The sequence below is a fragment of the Condylura cristata genome, unplaced genomic scaffold (genome assembly GCF_000260355.1).
Source record: "Condylura cristata isolate star-nosed mole 26May11 unplaced genomic scaffold, ConCri1.0 scaffold00016, whole genome shotgun sequence".
NCBI lineage: Eukaryota > Metazoa > Chordata > Mammalia > Eulipotyphla > Talpidae > Condylura > Condylura cristata.
The window spans coordinates 6140670-6161396 of record NW_004567117.1 but is presented as its reverse complement, the minus strand read 5'-3'; the positions used below and the strand labels follow the sequence as shown (position 1 = coordinate 6161396).

At 39.5% G+C, this 20727-nt stretch overlaps 1 protein-coding gene across 1 annotated transcript in view; it reads right to left on the bottom strand.

The window, feature by feature from the left end:
* The window catches only part of LAMA1 (laminin, alpha 1), a 137846-nt gene that overhangs the window by 98506 nt on the left and 18613 nt on the right, over positions 1-20727 (bottom strand). Inside the window, exons 2-3 of the mRNA XM_012725774.1 lie at positions 16290-16460; positions 16024-16136 (exon numbers count right to left, since the gene is read on the bottom strand). Of these exons, the coding sequence (XP_012581228.1) occupies positions 16024-16136; positions 16290-16460 (284 nt within the window). The remainder of the gene's footprint in view (positions 1-16023; positions 16137-16289; positions 16461-20727) is intronic.

The window sequence follows — 20727 nt, the reverse complement described above, 5'->3', positions numbered from 1 at the left end:
CAAGCCAATTTATTTTTTAAAGATTTATTTATTTATGCATACAGAACTGGGGTACAGGCCAGAGGTGCAGGGGCGGCGAGAGGCTTCACCAGAGACAGAACGGGGAGCAGAACAGGTAGATCTGAGGAAGTACACTGCTGAGGGGAGCAGCGGGTGGGTCAGGAGAGGTCTGCCGCACCATGTGGTCACCTCCGGGCGGGGATCGAACCCATGCGGAAGTGGCTTTAGCTTCTCAGAGCTGTGCTTTAACCCTCTGCACCACCAGGGAGGGCCAAAAATGAATTTTCACAGGCAAAAGTGATTAAAGTTAAGGGTCAAATTACATTAAAATAGTTAAGCACATTTTATAAGTAATATTTCTCAATTATCTCTATAAATGTGATGAATTTGTAAGCTCTGTTGCAGAAATTATTACAAGATAAAATTTTAAATGACATTTTCCACTGACTTTATTACTAAAGAAAAATAACTACTTATTAGGTTAATTATTATTGCTGATATGAATCACTTCTGATTTTATTGATTATTGGTCAGGCACGTGGCAAAGAAACAAACACTAGAAAGAACAAGAAAATTCTGAACCTTTGACAAGGTTCAAAGGTTCAAGCCAATTTGACGTTTTCTTGGGGATATGGGATACTTTGATAAACATTTTAGGTAAATCTTCTATGTGCATTTACCTTAAGAGCAATCTGTGTTATATTTCATTTCATTGTTTTTCTGTTACCTCTTCATTTTAAGGCTAGTACATGAAATTAACAGATGTGAAAAGTTGACATCTATGAAGCCATTTTAAAATGGAGATGGTAAGTCATTACAAAAAAAGAAGCATTATCTGTCTTCTTTGAACTGGGCCGAAGACCTTTGAACTGGACCAAATGCAATTGTTTTAAGAAATCATCAAGCAAATAATAGCTTGAGAAGTCATCCAGATAGAATTGTTAATTATGGACTTTTAGCAAAAAGACAGAATTAGTGAAGTTTCCTTTTAATCCTTTCTAGAAAAACAGTAACTGATTATTTATACAGCAAGAATACTTTGAGCCTGCCTGACACAAATTGATTCTATTCTGTAACCACTTAATTCATTTCCCCTTTTTTCCTCCCACCCTTGATTTCGTTCCTTGGTGGGGGAGCAGGGAAAGGGGCTATTTTGGTTTTCTACCTGTATCTGTGTATCCTGTGCAATTCTTAGATCCCAAACAAACATGCTTTACTTTTCAAATTGCTTCTTGAATTTTTAGGTTAAAGACTAAAAATACGATGAATGAGAAGGGAATTTTATAATCAGACTGGATTTGGTACTATCATACAATGCTAAAATAAGTATGACGACGTTCAGCATTGTTTCTCTTTTCCTTTATTACTTTTCTCGTTTTGCTTTTGCTTTTTATTGGAAGAGGGGTTGGCTACCGGTAGTGACAAATTTAGATCAAATAGGTTTCTGTCTTTAAAATTCTTAAGATTCGTGTCTCAGAAAGCCATAGAATATCACTTTTGAACTGGGTTCATCCAGTGGAAGTGGAGAGGAAAAGGAAAGAGACATTGTAAGAAAGATGATCACCAACAAATGGAAGCAGAGATAGAAAGGACATAGTAACCCGCATAATCTGAGGTGCGGAAAGGGACATTCCGAACATCTGTGAGAAGCTGTTTTGTTTTCTATCAGCTGAGAAAGGTTTTCCTAAAGAGCCTCCTGCATGCAGTCCCACCAACCGAATGCCACTCTTTCCATTCAGAGAATAACAGGGTATGATTTCAGGGTTAAGTGTCGAGTCTCTTTTTTTTTTTTAAATTCATACAGAACTGGGGTACAGGCCAGAGATGCGGAGGGTGAGAGAATTCACCAGGGACAGAGTGGGGAGCAGAACAGGCAGATTGACGAAGTACACTGCTGAGGGGAGCAGCGGGCGGGTCAGGAGGGTCTGCCGCTCCATGTGGTCACCTCCGAGGCAGGCGGGAATCGAACTCATGCAGAAGTGGCTTTAGCTTCTTAATGCTCTGTTTTTTGGTGTTTTTTTTTTTAAAGATATATTTATTTATTCATACAGAACTGGTATATAGGCCAAAGGTGCAGGAGCAGTGAGAGGCCTCACCAGAGACAGAGTGGGGAGCAGAACAGGCAGATCGACTAAGTACACTGCTGAGGGGAGCAGCAGGCGGGTCAGGAGAGGTCTGCCATGCCATGTGGTCACCTCCGGGGCAGGTGGGGATCGAACTCTTGCGGAAGTGGCTTTGACTTCTTAGTGCTGTGCTTTGACCCGCTGCGCCACCAGGGAGGGCCCTTAATGCTCTGTTTTAACCTGCTGCGCCACCAGGGAGGGCCAAGTGCCGAGTCACTTTAAGAAGTCAAATCTGAGAGGTAAAATGTTGGTTCTCGTTCGTGTCCCAATATACCTCTCTAGATACTTGTTCCCAATGCTCCATTCTCCATTTCACTAAATGTTCTGGAATGTCTTTGCTCAGTTTGTGGGAACTTGGTTTAATTGCCCCAAAAGTACATAAAGGGACATCTCACATTTTCTTCCCAGCTTATGCGTGCTGGGTGATACCTTAGCAAAACCGTCTAACACAAAACCTTCCAGGCACAAAGTGCTGAGTGGCCATGGAGCTTGCTGAGTGCTTTGTGCCATAGAGTAGGGCTCTCTCCCTGGTTGCAGAGCTGACTGCTCACGCCGCTGCAGCAGCACCAGAGCATTGCACCTTACCTCGTCCACCTGGGGAAAGACTGAAACTCAAATTTCAAAGTCTGGCTACTGACTGTTATGGTCCCTGATACACATTCTACATGTGTATAGATTTTACACCTTCCTAAAGTTAAAAAAAAAAAAAAATCAAGCCATCATAAGTTGGGCACCATCTATATTCAGAAAACAAACAGAAAAACAAAAAAAAAGCAGAACTGGAATTCTGGACCTAGACAGTCGCTACCCAGGTGAGCTCAGGACATTGCTCCTGGTGTCACAGCCTGAGTAGACATGCACACACGTGCTCAGTGGCCTTGCCCTGCAGGTCAGTGACCTGTGTGTACTGAAAACAACCCATTATAAAACAGAGACATGACCCAGACGAGCAGGGTCAGCTAGAAACCCTAATGATCTTTGTGGGAGAGGCAGAGAAACAGGCGCTGCTCTCTGAGAAGTACCTCTAAGGGACAGAGGAGTCTGGGGGCAAAAGACACCCCCTAGCAGCATTTCACTAAATATTGAGCATCTGTACTGCTACAGGGTCTGTAGCAGGTGGTTCATACTGTTAAGGGGAAGGATGTCCTAAAGGAACTCTGCAGAGTCTTATGGACTCCACCCCCTACTCCAGCTTTCTGGACCCTACCCCGTACTCCAGTGATTGGAAACTACAACTCCCAGCAGTACCAGAGAGAGAACTGTAAGGACCCAAGGGTGGAGCTAGTAGGAATTCTGGGACATTTGGGGGATAAATAGGGTGCGATTGCATCTCTCGCTCTCTCGCTGGGAAGCAGCCGGGTGTGTTCAGTCAGCAGCTTGGTGTGTTCAGTCAGCCTAGCCCTAAGGTATTCCAGTTACTTTGTATCCCACTCTCTTTCCCTGGGCTGTTTCCTATTCCTTTCCCCTTTTGTAAATAAACCTGTTATTGACCCTTTTGTGTGTACCTGCAGTATAACTGAATTGTGAACGTGCGGGTGAGGCCCCACAGACGGCTCCGTCCACTCTGGGCTACCCTGTAATAATACAACAGAGGAGTGGAGGGCGTGGCCCTTTGGATGCTCTTAGGGAAGAAGGGGCTTGACTACGTCCCTAAAAGTGAAGGACAAAGGGCACTGAAGGTGCTTGGGTGTACCAGGAAATGTGTCTTAGTTTCTGGAGAAAGGTCAGCCAGGGTTCTCTCGGGGGTCTCTGAAGAGAGGAAGACTGAGAAGAAGATGTCCAGGCAAAGGGAGTGAAAGTGCCCTAGGAGAGGTTGTGCAGACCCTGCGAGGTCTGATGTGCGAGGGGCAGTGCAGAATCTGTGGGGCTGCCCCACGCAGGAGTGCTAGAGGGAGGCTGGGCAGCTATGGGGTTTGCACTGTGTTTAAACTGTCTCCCACTGTAAGTGGGAGAGAAACAGGACCACCGGAGGTAAAAATCATGGAATTGGATGTTAGTGCTGGGAAATTATGGGAGAGGGTGGTGTTGACATAATGAAGGTCAAGGCTAATGTAGAAAAAATGCAAATGGGCCTAAAGGGTATTCCAAAAGGCCCAAGTGTGAATCAGTAGGGAGACACAGAGTCCAAGCAGAGTTTTTCAGCACCAGCCAGACCCTCTCTCATTGCAGGGGTGGAAGAGATCTTTCCCATGGGGTTCCAAGGTCACACTGAGTGCCTCTCCTCGCAGTCCCAGAAAATGCCCAGCTGCAAACATTTGAAACTCGACTTCTAGCCTCATGCTTTAATTCTCCCACTGAGTTATGGTACCCTAGTAGACCTAGGAATGGTTCAGAGCTTCCTCTCATTCCTTAGCATGAGAAAGTACATCGCATCGCCCTCTGAAGTACCAGGGCCCCTCGTGGTTAAGCCTCACAAACCACCTGGCAGTACTGGCTAGCAAAGCTAACTCCATTAAACATTAACTGGTAGTTACACATTTACAACACCTTGAAACAATAATTATATGTTGTTGTTTTTTTTTTTTTTCCTTTTGGTCACTGAATAGTTTTAGCACCAGATTAGAAAGGATTTTTGTTTTTCCAAGATTTCAATCTTTGCATGGAACCTTGATCTGATCTTATTTGAAGGTTCTTGTTCGCCTTTAGTTACATTTAATGTCATTGGCATTACCATTTGTCAAATACTGAGAAATCACTGCATTTAAAACTTACTTTAAAAAGAATATCTAAATAAAGGTCTTAGTAGGAAGGTTTTTGCTTATTTAAAAAGATGTCAAGGGGGTGGAAAAAAAATAAGCGGGTCTTCCTTGTGGCACAAGGGGTTAACTCACAGCACTAAGAAGCTACCAGCAGCTACTATGGCCTGAGTTGGATACCTGGCCAGGGAGCTGACCCACGTTTTGTGGCAGACCTCTTCTGTCTTGCCCATTGTCCCTTTCAGCAGTGTGTTTCAGTAGATCTGTCTCTACTCTGTCTCTGATGAATCCTCTCATCACTTCCCACCCCCAAACCCAGCACCTCTGGCATACACCCCAGTTCTTGCATAAACAAAGTAAAAAGAAAAAGAAAATATAGCTACTGTGGGGAACAGAAGGGTGGGTCCTCAAAATATGATACATAAAACCACCATGTGATCCAGCAGTTCCACGCTGGGCATATTTGCCCAAAAACTAAAAGTAGGGACTCAAGCAGATATTTGTACACGAATACCACAGCAGCACTACCCCAGAAAACCAAAAGATGGAAGCAAGCCTAAATATCCACCAACAGAAAGTGGCTAAAGACTATTGTATAACCACATGATTCCTGATAAATGGCAACAACCCGGATGAACCTTGAGAACATTATGCTACTTTAAATAAAATAGACATAAAAGGATAAATATTGTATGATTCTACTTGTATAAACCTTCTGGAATAGTAAAATCTACAGAAGCTAAATTTAAAATGCTGGCTACCTGGGGCTGGGGTGGGGACAGGAAGAATTGGGGACTTTGTGTTTATTCAATATGTTGTGGTTTGGGCTGATAAAAACCTTCTAGAGAGATAATCATATAATAATGAGAATATATTTAATGCTAGCAATCTGAACATTGAAAAATGGCTAAAATAGTACATTTTGTATTATGCTTATTCTAACACACACACAAAAAAGTGAAAATAGAAAAGTTAATGGTGTGAAGACTCACGTTTTTGTGGAAGAGGGAGATTTCTAAATTGAGCACAAGTGGCATTTCCAGGCAGGGTCAACTCTGGAGGAGCCTAGATAGCTTTTTGAAGGTCAAGCAAACAGCTCCCAAGGAGTGTCTGAAATCTTCTCTCCCCTACAATGCTGTCACTGTCATCGGTTTACTAAGCACTGATAAGGCACAACAGGAAGGAACTTCACGAAATGCTAAATCGGAGTTCCAAACCCTTAGGGCTTAGAAATGAAAGGCAAGGCCCTCCCTGGCGGCACAAATGGTTAGGATGCAGCATTGCAAGCTAGTGGCAGCTGCATCAGTACGACTTCCATGCTCGCTCCGGAGGTGACTTATATGGCACTGCAGACCTCTCCTGGCTCGCTGGCTGCTCCCCTCAGCATTGTATTTCATTGATTTGCCTGCTCTGCTCCCCACTCTGCCTCTAGTGAATCCTCTCACCACGGCTGCACCTCTGGCCTGTACCCCAGTTCAGTATGCATAAATAAATGATTTTTTTTTTTAAATGAAAGGCAGTCCCGGCAGTGACCTGACTGAAGACCCAGGTGTCAACGGACCCTGAACCAACCTCAGGGTTCCCCATTTTTTGTGTGGTACCAAATCAACACTGAACCAGTGTCACCATGGCTCCATTTCTTGCATGCCTGAGGATGTAAGTAAAGTGTCGCAGAATAGCAAAGAAAAAATAAAATTTGAAATTATAAGACTGGTGATTCTGCTACCTTTTAAATTTGGAGGGAAAAGGTTAGAAATCATTAAGACAATTAGACCAGTCACATTGTGATTTAATTTTTGAAAAAAGAATTGGGAATAGCCCAAATTTGATTAAAAAAATACTATGGATGGGAATATGGAAACTATTATTTTCACTCTATCTTTTAAATCTAAACCTTCTCAATAAAAATGGTTTATTAATTTTTAAACACACAAAAGCACACAACTTAAAAAAACATTAGGCACATATTTTAGAAGTTACCAGTTACTCCAAGAAAGCTTAACCTGTCCCAGTTGGATTAACAGAAGAAGCTATTGAGTGGTTTTAGGGCTTCACCAAATTTCTCAGCATTATCTTGGTTTGGACAGCTGTTGCACTTCAGCTAATTACCTGGTTTTAATTTGATCTCACAACTTTCCCAGGCTACACTTCCCTGCCTTTCGGCACATAAAGGATAGAATGAGTCGGTGTTTCTTTTCAATTAGCGGAGACAAAAGAAAAATTTTTATCTCCTTGCTGCTGAGGGTAATAGTGAGGTAACAGAGATACTTTAATAGTGAGCATATAAATTGAGCAATACAAAAAATATTTAAATGCTCTAACCTAGTAATTCCATTTCTTAGCATCTATGCTAAAAGTTAATCCTCTTGTAGCCACGAAAATACTCAAATGTTTGTTGCAATGTGATTTATAAAAATGGAATCAACTTCAGTATTCAATGAGAAGACCAGGTTTTAAATGAACTTTGGTGTACCCAGGTGAGGATATCATGAATTCTGCCATTATCAATTATTCCAGCAATTTAGATGCTGGTCATTAAAAACAAATCGGTAGTGCCCGGCCCTCCTGCAGTAACCTGGATACGAAGCTTTATTTGCAACAGACCAAAAATCACACCCAGTAGGTAAATAAGTTCTAGAGACATAACACACAACTCAGTGATTAGAGTCAACAATACTGTGTTATAAACTTCAGAGTTAAGAGACTAGATCTTAATTGCACTCACAAAAAAAAGAAATGATAACAATGCAAAATGATAGAGTCGTTAGCTAATACTACTACAATTACAATTACTACACTGCACTAAATAAAGGTGTAAAACCCATAAATTGTGCAACTCAAACTTAGATAAAGTCATCCTTCACAAATTTTTTAAATAAAATAGCATGAAAAAAAAAAACAACTAAATAACCCAAATAAGTTAACAAAAGGATGTATAAACAAACTTACAAACTTTGGGATATTCATAAAACAAAATATTATTCAGAAATAAAAGGAACAAGCCACCAAAATAGCAATAGTGGATGAATCTTACAGGTACAGGGTTAAAAGAGAGAAGCCAGACACAAGAAAAGGCACAGGGCATGATGCCAGGTGTGTGATGATACCCAATAGGCACAGTTAGTCCAAAGTGTAAATACTCAAGAAAGTGGGTCACCTTCTGGAGGGATGGGGTGCACCAGGGGAAGGAGTCTGTTGAATGACTGGGAAGAGCTGAGGAAACATTCTGTAGTGATGAAAACGTTATGCATCTTATAAGGTCTGGCTTACAAGTACTTGTCTGTATCTTCTAACTCATGTAACTATACCCTTAAGATGCATGCATTTCACTCTATATAAATCAAAATATATTTATCTCGAGTAAAAGGAAAAATCAAAGAACACATTCTTTGACAGGGCTACACACGCCATTTTGGCCTGTAAACACGATGTTGATTGCTGTGGTCAGTCTCCTGGGTATCCTTCCTAATTCCACCAGGTCCTTCTGGATTGTTTCAAGATCCCTGAAGACACCCTAATAGTGTGTCCCAGGTGTCCCCAACTCTGTACACCCTCCCCACCAGCAGAAGCAGTCTGCTTACTGTTTCCCGCTACTTCAGTATTCCCTGGAGGGTCTGGAGCACCCTAAATAACTGATTGACACTGATAATAACCAACATATACAACAAACCTACATTTTGTTGGGTACTTTCTCTGTGCTAAGGGCTTCCCCAAGATTGTATCACTTTCTGGTTATCAATGAACCCTGAGACCCTAGCATTAATTAATGATTAGCTTTATTAATTATTAGTTATATTCAGTGCCCTTTAGAGGTGATGGGATGGCACAAAAGGTAATTCTTGGTTGTTAGAATCACAAGCTATTTTTCAAGTTTTTTCTTATATTTTTCTGTATTAAAAAAAGAAATCTGCTTCTAACAAAGTACCTGTCACTGAAAAAAGTAAAAACATAAACGATATCTCATATTACATATATAGTATTATATTGATGTATGTAAGAACTGTGTTTTAACTTGCTATAGCTGTCTTTGGAAAGATAACGATTGAGTGGATGGTTAATGGATTGAAAGAAAAAAGGGAGGGAGAAAGGAAGGGAGGAAAGAAAGAGTGCACAGGGATAGAATGAATTTCAAACAACACTGTGAGTTTCAAAGAAATATTTCTTCAGAAATTAAACATCTTTTTTAGCCTCTCTATAACAGGAAAAGGTAATGATTTCAGAATAGATCTCTTTTCATAAATATTCAAAAAAATTATGTTGAAGCCAAAACAGTCAGGAATATGCAAAGCATATTTTGACCGTCTTGCTAAACTGTCCTCACTGATTTCCCAGAATCCTCCCAATGCCCAGCAGACAACACTGTGTAGCAAAATAAACTGCAGTAGTAAGGCCAACACTGAGCGTCAAAGAAAGGAAAGCAGGGGGAGATTTGGTCAACTTAACTGTGCTAAGTGAAAAAATGGTTATGTTAGACAGAATGACAAACTACTATTTGTACTGTACAGAGGATAAAGCTTAAAAATAAATCTTGTTAAAAACCAAAATTCTATATAGTTCTCGAAGGCTGGCTGCAATATTTCTCATTTATTCAACTCATTTGTCATTAAGCTTGAACAATTCAGGATACAGTATTTTTATTCCTCTTTGAATAACAGCTCTCTATTTCACCTAAAGACAAAAGTGTGGCACCTGAAGAGATAACTCTGGTAGTTGGGCAGAGAGCCTCACAGAGAAAGATCTTGTAAGCAGTGAGGCAGTGGTCATTTTAGAAGCAACTCAAATTCTTTATCTTTGCCTGAAAGGCAGGATGGAGCTGGCTTATATTTCCTCCACTTATATTTAGAGCCTGGTGGCCCATATGGCACAGGAAATGAAACTGTATAACATAGGGTTAAACTAAAAGGGACTTTACTTTCTGCATCTTTCTCTGGAACACACATGATGTAGCCCTAAGCTGCTACACAAACCATCTACCTTCAGGCAGCCATGTTGTAAGGAAGCCATTAAGCCACGCTCCTCCACAGCAGTCCCACAATAGTGCAACATTAAACATAGTGAAGCCCTCCCTGAAATCTTGACACAGAGACCAGAAAAGAGATATTGCTGTTTTAAGCCATAAAGTTTTGCAGTGTTTTCTTACTGGGTAATAAATAACTAAACAAGAATCTGTGACTGAAGGGGAAAAAAATAAAACAATAAAAACCATGGAAACAAAAGGAACACATCTCTGTGAGAGTAGCAGCTTCACAGAGAATGTGATGAAAAAGATTTTTATTTTCATGAGAAGGGCAAGAATTTGTGTGTGTTGCAGTCCTAAAACTTACGGAGTAAAGCAATGTTACCTCAATGAAAAGTAATAATGAATTTAGTGTGGCTTATTTCCAGATCATACCAAAGTTTCTTCCAATCTAATCATTTTGCTAAATAAATGAAAAAAAATCTAATTTTTATAATTGGTTGAGGCCACTATGAAATAGTAGAAAATTGAAATAGGAATATTTTGGATAAATACAAGCATATAGCAACAGTTATTTCTACCACCATTTCCAGAAAGAGTCTGACTTCTTTTTTAACAAACAGTGAGACTCAATGGCAAAGAGAAGCTCCCACTGACACATTAATTCTTCTAAAAATCAATCAAGATGATCTGTTCAAAGAATGTGAAATTTCCCTGTTCTTTTTTAGTTGTTCTGTCAGTGTTCTTAGCAAACATTAAAAGTCCGGATGATACAATAAACCTCAATCTAGTTTTTATCAAATTTTCAGGAATTTTTGGGAGAAAAACAACAGACATCTAAATTAATGAGGTTTCATAAAACCTAGCAAACAAGCAGCTCTTGTCTAAAGGTTTGCCTAAAACAAAGGCCCTTCTGTGATTAAGCTCCCACAACAAAGTGCTACTTCCTAATTAAACCTACACAGAAAGGAAAGCCCTGCTTCAAAAGGCAGCTTTATTTTCAAGGCCATAGGACATGTTTCCTATTTTATGAAACATACTTTATCTTCTAAAGGATCATTACAAATTTCTGTACATAAATCTAACCACTTTTAGTGAAATTTATGCCCAGGTTTATTTTTATTTATTTTTTTTTACAGGAAAGCCCAAAATATGGACTTATTTCCCCACAACTTTGCCAAAAGAGCACGTTAGGGCGCACCCAATTCTACAGCACTGCATACCACCTATTTCTGCCTCCTCACAAGTATTTGAATCTTTCTATTTGAATCTTTCTATTTTTCTACAAAAAGCCTATATTACTCTCCTCACCAGGAAAACACACACACACACACACACACACACAGACATAACTATTGACTTATGAGTTTATTTTCCCTAAATCTGCATAATTGCATTTGTTGGTTAATCCTATTAGCTAATGTTAATTAGATTGTATCAAGTTCTCATTTAACATTTTGCTCCTTTTACTCCCCATCACTCCTTCCTTCTTTCTTGTCCCTGCAACAGCCTGAGAGAAAAGGCCCATAGGGTCCCACTCACTGGCCAGGGGGGCTAAGAAGACAAAGAGAAAGAGGGGGAGGGGCTCAAGAAAAAGGAACTCTTCCCAAGCAGGAGGAAGCTGTAACAGCTCCTGCCAGTTTCCTCATAAAATTGCAAGAGAAAGGAAATCACCCCTGAGATTTCAAAAACAAATGAGGAGAGACTGTGCTGAAGTAAAAGAAACTGGAAGTCACAGTTTCCCATCCCAGCAGCACATGGGTTATGTGGCTCCTACCAGCCCATGTACCCTCTGTTTGTTCTACAATTTTCTTAGCTCCCAAAAGGAAGCCATTTGTATTGCAGGACTGGGGGAGGAAGCAGACGGAATAAGAGAAAAATAGTCTATAATCTATACCTCAGGATTCCCACACATATACACCCAATAAAAATTCCTTTTTAAAGGGATGATAAAAACAAAACTAACCAGGAATTGGCAATATGAATCTTGAAAGCAGTTTGCATTTTCGTTATATTGAGAAATGCTCAAGCTATAAAGTTACATATAGCACCAAGACATAAACATACATACCCTACCTTGATCAAGTTTTTTAAACTTGACAAGTCTCAGATTTGTCATTTATCAAAAGGAGATAGTAAGACCAAACTCACGGGGTGACTTTAGGATTCATTGACATAATCTAGCTCACTTGCTTCCAACAGTGTCTGATCACTGCTGGTACATCATAAACGAGTGCACTAGTGCAGCATCATTAAAACACAGAGCTGCGTGCAATATCTAAAAGTAAATATGCTGACATTATTAGTGGTTGTTTCAGAATGAAGGGATTCACAAATCTTTCTGTCTCTCTACACTTAACTGCACTTTCCAATTTTTCTACAATGAAAGCTTTTTCCTAACCATGAAAAATAAAATTAGTGATTTGCAAATTTATTTTTCCAAAATCTATATAAATGAAATTCTTAGCTAAACCCATTAGCTAACTCTAGCTAGATTATATGAAGGTCTTGTTTAATGTTCCCTTTAGTGAAACTGAAGATCTCTGTGAATTACAAACATGTCAGATAAATACATACACATGACAAATATATACGAATAAGATATTTATTTAAAGAGAGGAATCTGTCAGAAGCACAATTGGGAGCCATACTTCATTTGTACCCTGTAAGTTGGATGAAAGCATGTCACTCTTCTGCCCTTTAGACATCTCCCTTATACCACACAGCCAAAAGTAATAAATAGATACAAAAATAAATAAAAGAGCTTCTATATTTCCTCTACTGCCGTCCTTCTTAAAGTCACAGTGCCATGGTGGTGCCCAGTGGATTCTGCAGCTGAGATCCAAAAACAATCTGTTGAAGTATTTGAAGGCAGTCACTCAGAATTTAAAATTCTAATTTTTGCATTCTCTTTCCCAACTTACTCTAAAAACTTAATATATGCATATTCAGGATCCAGCTGACCCCTATGTCAAAAACACTAGGCCCAGGATTTCAAGACTGCCCCTCTGTACTTAAGTGACTATACTGGCAATCTGCCGAGAACACAACATCTGTTCCATTTATGCAGTGACGGCAGATCCACCATTCCCACTTGGCTTTGCGGGGTCGGGACTCTGAAAATCACATTTCTCCTTCTCCAGATACTCCCTGTGCATTTCTGAATGAAGGCAGGAGCATGAGACTAGAAGTCTAGAGGAGCAGACTGATGAGGGAGGCAGGGGTGCTGGAGGGAGGCAGAGAGGTTGGAGGAAGGAAGCTGGAGGCCTGTCGGAAGAAGGATCACTGGCTTCTCTCTCTACCTGCTTTTCCTATTGGTGTTACCCAGGCATTGGCCCTGCACCCTAATTACAGCATTTGACTCAAGGAAGTCTCAGCTCCCCAGGACTCTCCAAATGAACCTCTTCACCTCCTGCTCAGAGATGCATGAGCCTCCTCTAAATCTCTACATGCTGATCCAGTCTGCCTCCCTTGGCTCCTCTTCTGTGCTATGATCTCTGCATCACCTTTCACCTTAGCTTCCCTCTCCAACACTGTTCAACCTCATACCTCATACTAGATATGAGCCTTTCAAATAACTGGTGTGATTTCTGTTTTCCTGACTAGATCCTGGCTGATACAATGCCCCATGTATATATATATATATGAGTTTGGCAATATGTATACAACATGGCTGTTGTGAGTAGTGCTACCAGTAAACACTGCTAAACAACCATCTGTTTGAGCCCCAACTTGAAATTCTTTTGGGTATATAGCAGTGGAATAGATCAGTTGTTAATTTGATCTCTAATATCTAGAGGAATCACTCTACTTTTTGCCCACAGTGCTGGACCACTTTACATTCTCACCAGCAATTTACAATGATTCTGATTTCTCTGCATGCTCATTGACCCTTGTTATTTTCCTTTTTTTTTTTTAATAGAAGTCATTCTATTAGGCATGATGTATGGGTCATCCCATATGACCCATAATGGGTCACCCATTATCATGATAATGGGCATGAAGTGGTTTCTCAATGTGGGTCAGATTTTCATTTCCCCAGTGACTAATGATGATAAGCATCTTTTCAGGTGACCATTTAAGTAAATGGTCTCAGACTACAAATCCTTGTGTTGTTCAATTGAGAAATTTTACAATAAGTAATGCATTTTAATACAATTGAAAGGATCCAGAAGAATGTTGATGATCACAACATTCAAAAGTCATCCAAAGTTCATGCTCCTTCTTTCTAAATTATTTCTTTCAAATTTTTAGTTGTCACAAAAGATCCCTGATTCAATTCAATTGCATAGTTCCAAAGCTTGAACTCCTAAGTCATTTGGCAGTGAGTTTAAATGATCTACATGAATTTGAAATTTACAGTAGTTATGATACTCTTCAGCTTTTTTCTTAAAGAAAAAATAATGACCTTTCAATTCTCATGGATTTTTTTAAAGTGATTGCTCAGCATCTAAAACTGTACGTTCATTTTAAAATATTGTGAATCAATGTAAGAAATGAATAGCAGGCATTATTTTATAGAAGTAAAGAAATAAATCTAATCATCCCCCTAATAATCTGTTACTAGAGCAAACACTCTGTCGCTAAATCTTATTGCTATTCAACATTTATGGACGTACTGATAACATGATTTTTTATCTTTTCTTTAGTTTATCATCAGGTAACCAAACATGTGAGGCTAACAGTGCCATAACATGAAGAGCTGTTCTCAATTATAGCATTGACAGGATCAATGCATTTAGCATATATCAACATGGAAAAAAGTTGATAGGTTTGGTCATAAAACTTCAGGAACTGACATGTGATTAAGTTACAAGAATACCTTTACAATACTAGTTTGGTATGGCTCTTGATGATATTAAGGTCTCTACAAAATTTTACTTTAGAAACCTATCTTTAATGGGCCCTCCCTGGTGCCTCAACAGATTAGAGTTCAGCACTGCAAGCTAGCCTCAGTCACCTTAGCGGGAGTTCAATCCCTGGCCCCGGGGATGATCCACATTGCACAGCAGATCTCTCTAGTCTCTGTCTCACCCACTGCTCCCCTCAGCAGTGTATTTCATCTATCTGCCTGTTCTGCTCCCTACTCTGTCTCTGGTGAATCCTCTCAACACCCCTGAACCTCAGGCCTGTACCCCAGTTCTGTAGGCATAAATAAATCTTTTTTAAAAATTCAATACATCTGAAATTCTGAGAAAGACTCAAGTATAAGCATAATGTACTCTTTTTCACAGGAAAAGTTTTACACATTATAAAATGTAAAATTAATTAATTAGTTAATTAATTAATTAAAAATAAATAATTTTAAATAAGCTTAAGTTTAAAGTTTATCCAAAACCACTAAAAATTAACTAGAAGTCTATAACTATGTTTATATGTTTTTGAAATATGCCTACAGTATCTAGCACTGATGCCCAATTTCACTCCTCCCACCCAGCCCTTCCAGACCATCACCAAAACTCCTCAAAATCAGTGCAGGTTAAAGCAAAGGGTTCCCTTCAAGAAGTCAATCATGACTCAACCACAGAATAAAGGCATCTATGATAAATTGGAAGTCTAGACAAAAATTGTGCAGCTGTTAATTTAGCCAAATTCTATAACATCACATTCCTAACAATGAAAAAATGTATTTCTTTTCCTTCCTTTTCTCGGAAATACTGGAGCACCCAGAGACCATATCCTATTGCTCTCCATTCTCCCAGGTAGTCTTAAAGCAAAGCAAGTGGATGGATGGGTAGCGGGCCTAGGTTGCTTGCCTGTCCTAATTTTTGCAGAAGCCTCCCTTACCATAGTACAGGCCAGTTCACACTAGCTCAGAGTCCTCACCGACAGCATGACAAGGGTGAACACGGTCAAGGGGTTAACACTGTCTTTTTCTGTTTACTAAGTATATTCTCTATGTAAAGCCCATACAGAATAATTTTGCACCATGATACACTCAAGATAACAGCCTGGAAAGGCAGAAAAAAATACTTGTGCCCAGAGGGTCTTGGCACCCAACACACAGCCTGGCATAGTGTCCTCAACCAATGAGCCTGCCCTGCTCTCACTGCTTTTAAAAACAGCCAACTACATGAAGGAATTTCACTCATTTTCTAAGATCACCTGGGAGTGATAAGTGGGACAAGAAATGGTGTCTATCATCTACATTCACCTGGTGGGAACAGGTGAGACCAGAATATAAACATCAAGAAACGAGACTTTCCCAAGGCCATGCACTCTTCGCAGTTCTGGCCACAGCACCCACCTGTCTCAAGTCCAGGGTGATGGTGACCCAGTGAAACACCCTCCCATTCTGAATGCTGGGACTTTGCCACCAGTTGTTGGTGCCGTCGATGGCATTGGATATCGGATGGCGTTCTGTGAACAGAAAGCAAAACCGTGCATTTCTCTCAGCTCTGGCTTTCAATGTTTTCACTTCTAAAAGCCAGTGGTATGGCAGTGAAGAGCAACATCTAGTCTAGGCAGGGCAAGTCCTGAGTCATCCATCCCAGAAGGGGAAGCCCCACTTGCCTTTGGGGTTTGAGCTGCCGCCATCGCAGACCCGGCACTGAGCATGGCGCACCGGGCGGCCAGGCACGTGCTCCACGAGTTTGCAGAACATCTCAGGCCCCTTCTCACCGCAGGTCGCATTGGTGCTGATGTTGGCGTTGCTGGCGAGGTTGAGAATGGCGGGAAACAGACCTAGAAGTCAAAATGTGCCGAGTCAGCTCGAAATCAAAAGGCTGAAGACTCACTTCAACTCACAGGAGAACCAAAAGGTTTGTAAGTTTGTGCTGAGTGAAAGAAACCTTACAAAAAAGAGCATCTAAGGTGATTTCATTTATATGAAATTTTTTTTAAGATTTTATTTATTTATGCATACAGAAATGGGGTACAGGCCAGAGGTGTAGGGGCGGTGAGAGGCTTCACCAGAAACAGAGTGAGGAGCAGAACAGGCAGATCGACAAAGTACACTGCTGAGGGGAGCAGCAGGTGAGACAGGAGAGGTCTGCTGCGCCATGTGGGTCACCCCCGAGGCCGGGATGGAACTCGCAGTGAAGCAGCCATGGCTTGGTATAGCTTAGCTTAGCTTCACAGTGCAGCCCTCCAACCCACTGCGTCACCAGGGAGGACCCTAGATCAAATTCTATGGTAAGCAAAGTAACTGACTAGCAGTTGTCCAGGGTGGCCCTGACTGGAAAGAGCAGGGAGGAACTTTCTGGAGTAATATTATGATCTGTCTTTGCACAGGCAGTTGTGAAAACAGTGTGCACACCTGTGATCTGGGTACACCTATGCATCCCAGCATTTATAAATTTTACCTCCAAAATAAAATAAAGTCACAAAATAATGATACATATATTGAAAGATATAGGGACAGCGTGTCCTCAGGCTTAACTCATTTTGAAAATGCCTGACAAATTAAGCAGAACTGAAAGAAAGATAGAGATGGGTATGCAGAGATAAGACGATAAGGAAAGTAGAGTAAAATTCTCAGTGTAGAATCTAGGGAGGAGGCAGGTGCCCACTGTACAATTCTTTCCATTTTTCCTGGCTAAACTTTCACAATAAAATGTTGTAAAATAGTTTTTGTGGCAAGTTCAAATGACCCAATGCACATATGCCAGTGAAATTCAAATAACTTTTGCTATAAAAAAAAGGGGGGGCATCTTTTCTCTACCTACTTAATAGCACAGAGTGGTACCCACTTTGTACCACTTACAAGGCCTTCATTTTCTAGGTACCTAATGCAAGGTCTTCTATTCTCTTTCTCCCCACTTACCCCCTCAATACCCACACCCCTGTGCTTGTTTTCTTTGGTGAACAAAACTTCAGAACACAAAGATCTAGCATTTTATTTATCTTTAATTCACCATACATCTTTTGTTTCAAGTGATTTTTTATCATTGAATAGCTGCCCAAAATATTCAGAAAACAGTTTTTGGATGACTGGGAGAAAAACAAGTCCATTGCATTCTTTGGAGATTTAACTTTTCTTAGCAAAAGAGCATAATAGCAATGAAGATTCTACAAAGATCTAGAAATAGCAGTGGCCATGATGTTGAATTCTATATGAATAGACACTGAACTGAAGAAGCACTGAAAAGAGGGGGCTTAGCTAAGTGGGACTTTTCTGAGTTCACAGAACTTGATCTTTAAAGATCACAGACAAGGATCTTTTCCTTATAAAGAGCATAGAGTCAATATTATTTCTGCAATATTTCTTTTCTAATGAAATTACAAATGAAAATAAGGTAAAAACTAATCTGTACCATAACCATAGTAAAATGGAAGGCATTTGAGCCCTTAATTTTTTTTTCAAGATACTGCTTCAAATTTTCAATAATGTTACTATTACAAATATTTTAATAATATAAATTATAAAAATAATTAGATTCATAAGGGATGCCATTTAAAAAACTTATTCACTAGTCTTTTACAAATTTTCTATATAAAACAGATCTACCTATTAGTAGAATAACCATTTTTTTGAAAGATTTATTTATTTATGCGTACAGAACTGGGGTACAGGCCAGAGGTGCAGGGGTGGTAGGTTCACCAGAGAGAGTGGGGAGCAGAACAAGCCAACTGATGAAGTGCACTGCTAAGGGGAGCAACGAGCTGATCAGGAGAGGTCTGCCAAGCCATGTGGGTCACCTCCAGGGCAGGGATCGAGCTCACACTCAAGTGGCTTTAGCTTCTCAGTGCTGTGCTTTAACCTGCTGCACCACCAGGGAGGGCCTTTAGAATAATCTTTTATGGATGTTAATAGCCTTTAGCCACTTGATAAAGCACAGTTAATGAATATTTAAATTCTAGAACACTATTCTTCACATTGAAAAGAAACATATCATAGATTTATCTTATTTGCTATATTTGATAAATTTATCTTCATTTTGATTAAAGTTGATCACTTTTTATCATACCTCATTAAAGGGAATTGAAAAGACTTTATAACTAAAAAGGATTTACAAGGAAATAGATGAATCATTATGCTTATGCAGGTCACCAAATTATTACTTTTATCAACCAGCAGTTAGACACTTACATTTTATGAAATTATATAGTTCCTCAAATGACACATAATTCTTGGCAGAGGAACTTACACAGCAGAGCGAGCTAATATTTATTCTTTTTAGTTCTGAGGTAAATAATAATTTTCTCCATTTTTATGACCATAATATTTTAGCAATCTGGTTCAAATGCATCTTATAAGCTAATAATATATGATACAATATGGTTTTATCATGGTATTTTATCCAAATAGATAAAATGATGTTTTTCTAATCTGTGTCATATTTTATGGGTTTAGATTTACGGTATAATCAACTCTATCCATTCCCTTTGAGTTTAGTCAAACAAAGAGAAAAAACCAGGGTCACAGGAACTGATTTAACAATGCATATATCTAACAACAAATACTTTATCAGCTAACTTCACAAACGTTCCCACTTTTTCTCTATTCTCTCTTCCAGTTGCAGAACATCAAGAGAAAACCCTACGTCCTGCCCAGGGTGCCCCCAACCCGGACCTGGAAAGCTGCAGTAGCTTTGGAAAGTTGGAGAAATCAGAATAGAGGGGCAAGGCACAAGGATAGCATTCAGACTTCCCAGTCTATGCCCTGAGTTTCTGAGAAAAAAAAGCTCAAACTTCCTGGTCATAACTTAACCTGTTTTGGGTGAATTAGATGTTTATTATAAGAGTCAGCACCAGGTAGTTCTTTGTGCCAGATAGGTTTCAAAGAAAACTTCCACATTTCCTCCCTTTGCTGGTATTCTAAATACCCTTTTAATAAAAATAAAGACAAATCCCTTCACTAGTGGAGCAGAAAAAAAATTAAAAAGCCCTTTATAGAGTTCATTTTCATAAACATAGCCTGATTGTCTTTCACTACAACAAAATCTTCTCAGATAAGCTAATCTTTGAAAAAAGTCCCTGACTAGAAAGTATTTCCTACATATTCCACTGACTCACTTCACAGTTACAGAATAATTATTACTCTTGTGGCTAATGACCACATCAGTAAGGTGAAGGAAAGTTAGAAGTTCTGGAGAAAGCATGTTTGAAGAGGTGGGTTTTGCTTGTTTGTTTTATAAATCCTTCAGGGTGCTCAATCCTTTCAAAGAGTACTAAAACATTTAAATAACGGAAAAGTACATAGGCTTTAAGTAGGGGGAGGGACAGGGAAATCAAAAGTTGAAAAAGAGCATTGGGATCGAGAATTTACCAAGAATGAAAGTTTGGTTTTGCACATAAAATGAAAGGCAGAATGAGGGGTGAAAAGGAAAATACGGCTTTTCCATCACCTAGCCACACAGTTGATCAATTAGACTATACATTTTTGTTGCAAAATATTACTTATTTTGATTAGCATTATATTTCAGCAATATTAATTGTACCTCTTCCCCTCCTAGTCAGGATACACAAAGAAATTATTTCTCTATACATGTAGCTAAAGAATTTATTTAACCAGTAGCTAAAGAATTTGCATTTATAATGCAAACTCCATCATGCATGAAAAAATTCCTTCTCATTCACCAGTACTTTGTTCTCTTTTTAAATCCTCTTTCTCCATGACTTGAGTATAGTTGGCCTTCACAGATGCCTGTCAGGACCACATTAATCTACTACTTATATTGGGTGAAAATTGTCACTGAGCTAATGGACAGCAAATTAGTACTGGTAATTATTAAAGTTTTCATCTGAGAAGGCAACAGATAGTCTAGTAATTCATGTTTAGAGGCTGCTGGGATTTCCCAGCATAAGATATTTTTGCTGCCTTAAAAATGGAATATCTACAATGTTGACTGAATCTGCAACTTACTGAAACAATTTCTTCAATATTTCTCAGATGACCCAGGGCCAACAGTTCAGGGTATTGCACTTGTGTGAGGAACATGTACTTTTGGTATGAGATATGTTGAGTTCTACAAATTGTTATACTAATATAACACTAATATGTAATATG